General features: G+C 41.2%; 1 protein-coding gene across 1 annotated transcript in view; it reads left to right on the top strand.

The window, feature by feature from the left end:
* The window catches only part of Dbx2 (developing brain homeobox 2), a 30,987-nt gene extending 28,485 nt beyond the window's left edge, over nucleotides 1-2,502 (top strand). The window contains 1 exon segment of the mRNA XM_021184315.2: nucleotides 1,889-2,502. Coding sequence (XP_021039974.1) covers nucleotides 1,889-2,215 — 327 coding nt within the window. The 3' untranslated portion in view covers nucleotides 2,216-2,502.
* Nucleotides 2,503-9,917: the final 7,415 nt, after the last annotated feature.

The raw sequence follows: 9,917 nt of genomic DNA, 5'->3' as shown, positions 1-9,917 counted from the left end.
GAGAGAGAGAGAGAGAGAGAGAGAGAGAGAGAGAGAGAGAGTGTGTGTGTGTATGTGTGCATATAGTTTATCTAATGTAGTTTAGGCTGACCTCAAACTTCCTATTCAGCCAAAGATGACCCTGATCTTTCCGTGTCTACCTCCCCAGTGCTGGGGTTGCAAGCATGTGCCACCATGTTTGGTTTGTGTGATACTGGGGTTTGAAGGTGGGTCTCACACGTGCTAGGCTAGCATTCTATTAACTGAGCTGTGTCCCCAGTCCTCCCCGTTGTAGATTTTGATAATTATTGTCTTTTAAGTTTTATAGTTTCCAATGGGAGTCTTTTAAAAACAACTATTTGTTTGTGGACAGTTCCATACGTGTTTGTCAGCAGTTCTAAACCTGTGGGCCTCTCTTGATCCCTTTCAGGGTTACACATTAGATAACGTGCACATTAGATATTTACATTATGATTCATAACAGTAGTAAAGTTACATTTATGAAATAGCAGTGAAAATACTTTTATGGCTAGGGGTCACCACATCATGGGGAACTCTGTCCAAGGGTGGGAGCATTAAGAAGGTTGAGAACCACAATGTATAAAGTCCATTCTCATACCAGCCATCTTTCTCTAGTCTCCCTCTCCTCCCACTGTCCCCCTCACCCCACAATGACCTGTCAACCCTTCCTTTTCTAGACTCATTGAGTTTAACTAGGGATTTTGTTTGTTCATTTGTTTCAAAATGAAAATGTAAAATAGTTGGGACAGGAATGTAGTGTCGCAGTGGTGACTGTTTCTGCTTTTAAAACGTCAGGGAAGTAGTTGGGAATTCTCCCGCTTAAGGATGGCTGAGTGCACAGTGGATGGGGGTGGTTCATCAAAGAGTCAGGCTGGGTGTGTTGGGGAAGCTATGATTCATATCCAACCACCATCAAACACTCTGGCTTAATTACATCCAATTGTTATTTATTGAGACTAATTATCATAGTTTGATAAATCCTGGGAGTAATCAAAATTTGGAAGCTGTAGAAAGCCCACATTTAACTAAGCGTTGCAAAATGTATTGTTAATTCAATGGCACAAAGCTTGTGGTGAGGCCTGCATGTTAACACAGCGTAGGGACCAGGGGCTGAAGTTCTTCAGTTTGCTCTCCTGTGTGATCTTGAGTTGGTTAATTCTCCAGACCTGTTTCCTTAGATATGAATGACATGACAATTTCATCAAACCATACAGTCTACCTATAGTATATATATATACACACACACACCCCATATACACATACAAATACCCTACACATACATACACATAGATAAACACCACACACACACCCCACATACACATTAAACACCCTGCACATAAACATATGTGTATGTGTATGCATATACATACACAGATACCACGTGTGCATATTGCATGCTCATGCATGCACACACACACACAAACACATGCACACACACACTCCCCGATGCAATCAATTAACCAACCAAATCAAAACACATAGGTGCTCTATTCGTCAATTTTTCTTGCAATAATGTATCAGAATAGATCAAATATAATGATGTTTAAAAGTATTTAAAACTAAGTTAATTTCAAAAGCCACAGAAATACAGAGTGTAATCAGTGCACTACACTCATCCTACTTAGAAAAGTGCCTGTGGTGTCTGGTTGATTTCTCAAGTGCTTTTGAAGGAACCCACGGGAAAAGCCACAGGGAGTCTCTAGTTAGACTTCCAGAGTAGGAGATTCTGCAGTACCTATAGTCGAAGCAGTTAGCAGTTGGGGATGTTGAAGAGGGATCTGAATATGCAGTTACCCAGCATATATGAGGCCCAAGTCAAAGAAATAAGGAAAACACTCAAGTGCTCTATGTGGAATAAGGACTTCTTTCCTGATTATTTTATCATTAGGTGAAGATTTGGTTCCAGAACCGAAGGATGAAATGGCGGAATTCCAAAGAAAAGGAAGTACTCTCCAGTAGGTGTCTCCAAGAAGTGAGCCTTCAGGAAGACAGGCTGGTACGGCCTGCCGTGGGCTGTCCTCCGCAGTGCCCGTCAATATGGGAAGTCTCCCAGCCACACTCAAGTCCAAGCTGGAGGGAGGAGTCTCCAGAATCTGCAGAAAGACTGACCCAGGAGAATTCAGGGGTTCCAGAAGCGGATTCACTCCGAGGTGCCTTGTATCTGTGTCCTGAGAAGGGACCTAGAGACAAGCATGGACTCCAGAGCACCATGTGACGGGAACATACTCCGTGTACATCTAAAAGAACCCTTAGCCAGTAACACTTGGATTAAAGCCAGTTAGATTGTGCCTCAAAACTGCCTTAAACTAATACCTTGGCATGATGCCTGAGCTGTTGCCTAAGGAGAGCCACTCTATTGTTTATTATTTAGCCCTAGACTAAGGCTCAATGCATACATGGAATAGAACCTTCCACAAAGTGTGATAAGACTGAAAGAAGAGCCAGGATCAGCCCCAGAGCCTGTTCTGAATACGTGTATATATTCGTGTGTCTGTGTGTTTGTATGTATATGCTCATTAAATACATCATCAGAAATCAGTTCTCTCCAAGTTTCATATGGAGCAAATTCATTTCATTTTGTATGAAGTAAAAAAGAAAAACATCAAGCAAATATTCATTTTTCTAATAGTGTAAAATCTGGGCTTCTGTGCTGCACAATTAATTATGCCTGTATAAATTCTCCACTTCTGGCCTCTTTGGTATCGACTGTCAATGAGTTTTAGCAAGCTTAGCAACCCTAGCCGAGTTAGCTGTGGTTAGACACACACACTGAAGAGAGACAAGAGGAACTCCACAGGAAAGTACTAGTTTTGAATATAGTTATCAGTACCTCTAGCCCCCAGCTCTGAGGCAGCTGGGGCCATCAGTGAAGAAGGTCTACACTGAGGCATTGATAGTCTTCAGGTCTCTTGTCTGGCTGGGTTTCCTAGGCCAGAGTTTTCTAAACACAATAAATGCCTGAGTGGAAGGAAGAGCTTGTCAGGTAACTGTTTGATTGTCTGCACCAACGAGTTTATAATCAGCGACCAAGATGAAGTCAAGACCCAGGGTCACTGTTCTCAAACAGTCTCCAACAGGACTAAAAATCCCAGGGCTGAAGGGCTCCGTGGTCAACGCTGATTGCACACTACATACCATCTGAATTTCCCACCTAGCTCGCTCACACTACATATGTTATGTGGTTTTTGTATATTAACAGACACCACCCAGATGTTTTATGATTACCCTGTAATAGTCTTTGTGTAAAATCACATTTCTGGTAACAATTTTCTTAGTTAATCCAAATATATTAATTCTAAGCCCACAAAACAAAAAAAAATGTTTTATTTGAAAGAAAAAAAAAAAAAAAAAAAAAAAAAAAAAAAGGAGGGGGAGGATGGTGTGGCTTTTGAATGAGTCTGTGGACAAGCGCACAACTTGAAGTCTTTATGGGGTACTTAACTAGTGAGCAAATGAAGAAATGATCCAGAATGCTAGTTTGCTTGCCTTCTCTGCTGCAGGCTTCAAGGGTTTAGTGTGAAGAAGAAAGACCACAAGAGAAGATAACAGCTGTAATCAAAAACAAGAACTTATGTAGTTTTTTTGTTTTTGTTTTTAATGGAGTTTGGATTAGTACTTCAGCTGGTGTCTTCGTCACCTCTATGTTCCCTAGGGGTCATGTTAAAAGGTTTGTCTTTGAACCCTCTTACGGGATGTAGGATCCAGAGGTCCGATGACTGTTTACACTTGAAAACCTGTTCGGAAAGTGAAATCTTAGCGTGCTTTAGGGCTAAATGACTGCATTTGTCAGATGCTCTTGATTGCCAGAGGCTATGCTGAGCATTCAGGGTCTATTAGGTCATTTAGTCCTCATGGCTATAACCCTGTGACATGGACTGTGTCACTGCTCAGGGTTCCTGCTACTCCTCGGAGGCAGCCAAGGCACTGCTTTACAGAGGTGATCACTCGAGAGTCTCAGCGTTAATGTAGTAAGTGTTCTGTGCCCAGTTTCATGACACAAAATCATACCAACTCCATGGGACCCAAAGGACCATGGATATATTCACACAGGCTATAGGATGCTGTGTGGGAGAAGGCTTTGGGGAACTACGGTAAGATTAACTGAAGGAAGTCAGGAGTATGCATCACTTTACAGCCACTGGCTTGGACAGACTATTCTCACTCATCCATAATTCTCATTTCTATTAGAGTTTGAAGTTTAGATAACTGCAAATCTTCAACTTTGAAGCCTCAGAGAAGTACCACAGTGCATGATTCACCCATGAAGTCCTATGTTGTATGTAATCAGTATGTCTTGAGAATAACTGAAACTTGGTTGAGGGATGGGCTGTACAAATGGGTGAATTACTGCCTGAATCACTTCCCCTCAGGAGCTCTGAGATATACCATACCAGACTGGCATGGTGCTCAAATATGCAGGTCAGTATTTTAATTGTCTTCCACATGGAGAATGTATCCAGGCTTATAAAAGTCATAGTTTAGAAAGTCAGTTTAGTGGGGCATAGTGATAACACACACCGTGTGCCCTCACACGAGCATAGACAAGTACACACATGTGTGCCCTCATATACAAACATAGCCATAGTACATACACATGTGCCCCCACACAAAGCATGGCCAGTGTGTGTGTGTGTGTGTGTATAGGCACAGACATGGTACATATATAAGTACCCTTACAAACATAGACACAGTATACACACATATGTGCTCTCCCACACACAACATAGTCATGGTACATACGTGTACTTTATATGTGTAACATATGCACACATGTGCCCTTACACAGAGCTTTGCCACAATACACACATGTGTACATGTATGTGCCCTCACACCCATAGCCATAGTACATACTCAGCGTCCTCACACCCGGCATAGCCCTTCTACATTTTCTTTGTGTTCTCTCATCTGGGCTGGAGGAGTGGCTAGGGCTTTGCTATAGGGGACTCCCTTCTTGTCCTCTGCTTGCCACCGCTTCAGCCAGGTCCCATGTGAGCATTTTCTGTTACTTAGATGCAGATCCCTTTCTGGAAGGGATAACATATGAATATATTTCTTATCTTCTTTCCTGAGAAATACTGCTGGCAATTAATACCAGGACCAGAGAATCCTGGCAAATGAAATATTAAAAAGAACAAACCTCAAGAGACAATTTTAATTGGTTTATAAGTAAATGAAATATATATATATATATATATATATATATATATATGTATATATATAGTATTTAGGCATTTTAAATATATAAACAGGTTAGAGATGACCACAGGCTCTGGAGACAATGAAGGCAATTATCACCAGTATGTAAAAAACAGCTCTGCCTTTTTAATAATAAACAAGAAAACCAATTATTTAATCAAGTGATTATCAGGATTTAAAACCCATCCAAATGACCATGTCATAACTGCTCAACTCCCATAGTACCCATAATTCCCTCTTCTAGCACCCATACTCCCCTCCCCCAATATCCACATCCCCCTCCTCCAGCCCCACACGCCTCCTCCAGCATCTATACTTGCTATAATTTTCTGACTCCCCCAGCATCTATACCCCCTCCTCCAACATCCTAATTCCCACTAGACTCCTCCAAATCAAAACACACAATTTTTTTTACTTCAAATATAAAATTATAAATATTCTATCCTCTAAACCACCTTTCTGATGTCTCCATCCCTAAACTGGACTCTTCCCAGTGTTCAGCAAGACTCAGCCATTGTGGTCTTTGACATAATGAAGCTTATTCTATGTGTATTGGTTTTGTGGACTACATCTCTAGTCACTTGAACTCTCTCCCTCAGTCGTTTTCTTCCTTTCAGCATCTACAGTACATTGTGTACAAGGCCTTTTTCTTCCTTCAGTGTATGTGTATATATATATATATATATATATATATATATGAAGAAGAAAAAGGTCCCTGTCTTCAAAGAGCTTCTAAGTTAGCTGCCTTGCCACATAACATTTAAACCATTGTATATTACTCCTGGCAGACGTCATTCATTTTAAGGTGAAAAGCTAGCACCTGCAAACCTCACCTCTCTGCAGTGAGAGCTCTTACACGCTCTACTAATCAGGAAGCACAAGGCATCCAGCATTCCCTCCAGACACTGTCGCCACGAGAGTTAGGAGTTGGAACGGCTTCCAGGAAGAAGAATGCACTAGCTTCCTTTGTCCACACTGAGACCTGTCTCGTTTTTTCTTTCTTTTTAAGTTCCACTTGGAAGAGAGGCATGAAAGTGGGTGAAATCGGGGTGGTGAATTCTTGAATATACAAGGGAACGGCTGCGGGATTAATTTATCTTTTCCCAACCATTTCGGAAACAAGCATTTACCATAACGACATAGTACTTGACCCACAAAGACAGTTCTTAGCATCTAGCTATGACTCAGGCTACACTGTGCCATTGTTTTTGTTGGTGGTTATAAATAAATGCACTTGAAAACAGCTAACAGAGGAAAAGTTATGAAACCCCAGTCGTGAGTACTCTGGAGAGAGAAAGGCAACTTCAGTTACTTTCTAATGCACAAGTATGTAAACATGTATGTCTAATCAGATTTGAATTGTAGTGTATATCCAATTTTCTCTTTTATTCTATTTGTTCATAAACTATCTTCCCACATCATTAAAATGAATCAAAACTATGATGGATGCATTGTTCTATTGTAGCTTTTTTAGTTCTTGGAGTGAACCAGGGAGTGGGCCAGAAGATGACAGGATGTGGGAAGAATGACCACAGGACCTTGTTCTTCAGAAAAATAATCTATTGTGTTTTTAATAAAAAAAAACTCAGCAGATGAATGAAAGTTGAACAAGTGTGGTATTGTACTCTCAGCGGTGTTCAGTCTCATGGTGTATCAAACATACCACAGGGACAGTGGGTGCTAAAAGGCCACAATGAAGTCTATTAGGATATTCTCTATCCATTTATAGGCCAAGCAGATGTAGGTGCTTGGTTATCAATGGAGCCAGCAGCAGAAGTCACAGTGTGGAATGGAAGTTCACCTCTCTCCATGTGTGTGTGTTTTGCTGTCAGATTGCTGCATTACTTAACTGTATATATTCTTGGGTCAGAGTTTTGAGTCTGTATTGCTGTCCTCAAAGTGAATAGGACAGACCTTCAGAGGGCTGTGTCATCCGCCACCACTTTGAATGCGTATACAAGGCTGGTGTGCCCACACCACCTTGAATTCTCACAATTTTGTGGTTCTTTTCTCAATGTTGCTTAAATGGAAAAAAAAAGTAGGGGTGTGTTGAGAAGGCTTTGAGATCAGAACATTCCAAGGTTAAACAGAGAGCTAGGTAACCTTGAGTATTATTCAAACACAAAATAGAACCATCCAGTCTGTAATGTTAATTGAAGCTGAGAAACCAAGCATGCCATATTTGAATAAAATACAATGATATGATTATTTCAGAAGTCACACACACACATGCACACACACACACACACACACAATGGTATTACTGCAGGAAGAAGACCCTGCCAACTCCTAGTGAGTCATGATTTAAATTATATGGCTCCACCTGTCTCTCTTAAGATGGTGTCCCCTAGATGTCTCTTCTGTGTCAGTTTTTTTTCTCTGCCTTTCCCTTATAAGGACACCTGCCATTAGATTTAAACTAAATCCCAGGTGATCATGTCTCAGAATCCTTAAACATAATTGCATCTTCAAAGGCATTCTTCTCAAATGAGGTCAAATTCACAGATCTCAGACTTTAAACTGGCATATCAGATATAGGACCAGTACAATTTATCCCAATGCATGTCTCATAGTAAAAGGTCCAGAATCAATAAAAGTGAAGGGCAGCTCCTTGCAGCGCTCTTCCAATGCAATTTAACTTACACTGCGTTGATTTAAGCTTTTATAACAGCTGAGCAATGTGCTTCTTGTAAGGATATTTGAGCAAAGACATTTTTGTAAAATTACTTTCATTTTGGATTTTTCTTATGCACAGGAAAAATTTAAAAATATGCAACGCTAATTTTTAAAGCTCTCACATGGATTCCAGATGTTGACCATTTTATCCAGGAAGGTGTTTCCATATTATACAAATGTGGTGCACATTAAAAAAATTGGCATTGTTTAATTTATGACTCACACATGAACTATTGTTTTTGTGATATAGTTATTTTAAGTAATTCATAAACTAAACAATATTTTGGACACATACCACATTTGTGTAATGAGGAAACACCTTCTTGCGTTAAATAGCCAACATCTGGGATCCATGTGGGAATTTTCTTTGAAATTTTAAATAAAGACAAATTAGTATGTCATAAAACTAACATGGCAAGTCAGAGGTGCAAGGATCTGGTAATCAAAGATGACATAATCAAAGATGACGTAATGTGACAGGCCTGCTCTGAGGCATAGAGAATGGGGATGACATCAACAGAAAGAGCCCGAAGTGTTTTCCCAATATTAGTGAGGACAGAGAGAAATGTGACATGGGTCATGCTGATTCCGGGATCAAGATTCAGCCCAAGTGTATTCTTAGTAGGAGGGCTCTTCATTCACGAATCCAACGGCAACAACAGAGATCTAGAACCAACTTCAAGTAACGCCCAACGTTTTCTGAAACAGTGAAAGGGCTTCAGCGGAAGTGGCTAGCAGGGTGGTTGAGAAATTATGTGAAGGAAAAAGACCTTAGCCTCATGAGTGATGCCGCTGGTGTGGGAGTCGAAGGCCGAGGAAAGTTCTGTGGACCGAGCAACAGAGTGTTGGTGATGGCTTTGACGTAACCAACCTTAACTAGAATAGGGAGGAGCAAACGTCAGAGTGGGCGGGCTGAGGAGAGGATGCCAATCTAGAAAGGGGATGGGACACCTGTGTGTCTGTAAAGGAATGGAGAGAGGGTGCAGGCTGGATATGTTTGCACAGTAAAACCACATAGCTCCCTTTCTCTCTTTCGGTTGGGAATTACCAGAGGATGCTATGATGATGGGATGGGTTAGCTAGGGCAGAAAGTTCTAAAACAACTCAACGTCTGAGGTCAACGAAGTCTTAGAATAAGGATGTGGAGGGGCGTGGCTAATAGAATGGAGGAAAGCCATGGGTGGCAGAGAGAGAGCGGGAGGCATCTTGTCAGTTCTCTCCTTTGTTCTGTGTATGTGCAGCATGTGTGCGAGTGGGAAGCCTAACGGTGTTGCGAATCTTCTTTGGCCACTCTTCCTCTTTATTCTTTTTGAGGCCGGCTCTCTCAGTCAAACCCAGAGGCCGCTGGGTAGCAGCTTGCTCTGTGGATCCCCTGACTGTGCCTTCTAAGGTTGGCATTAAAGGCAGGCTTGATACATCCACCTAGAGATTCCATGGCTCCTGGCAATCAGAACAAGGTCTGCTTGTTTTTACATTGAGCTCTTTAACCATGGAATCATCTCTCCAGCTCTGTCACTATTCTGGAGTCTAACTTTGGTAACAGAGTCATATATCTATATCTATATATATGTATATTGATATATCTATATACATATAGATATATATATAGTGAAACAGCCTCTACTTAGCTCACATTTCATCTTCCCTGACCACTACGCATCTTTCCTCCAAACCAAATTAACTGTATGTTTGTTCTTTTGTACTCTTTGTTTTGCCTCTAGGGCTTTATTAATGTTTCTCCCCCCCCCCATTCTACCTAAAACATTTAGCTTCGTTTATGTAGATTTCCTAGGGAAGAGCACTCCAGACAGAAGAAAGAGCTATTGAAAGTACCTTCACGAGTATTTTGCCAGCAGCGTTCAGATGAACATATAGAACTCTCAGCTCCTCCTGCACCATGGCTCCTTGGATGCTGCCATGTTCTGGCCTTGGTGATAATGGACCGAATCTCTGAACCTTGAAAGCATTCAGATGCGGCACACAGAATGATGTGGAGAAGAAAGTTTACTACAGAAGAGCATGAGACATTCTTGAGAGAATGAAGA

This window comes from Mus caroli, chromosome 15 (genome assembly GCF_900094665.2).
Source record: "Mus caroli chromosome 15, CAROLI_EIJ_v1.1, whole genome shotgun sequence".
Taxonomy (NCBI): Eukaryota; Metazoa; Chordata; class Mammalia; order Rodentia; family Muridae; genus Mus; species Mus caroli.
Note: the sequence above shows the minus strand (reverse complement) of the source record. Positions and strands in the feature narration are given on the sequence as shown.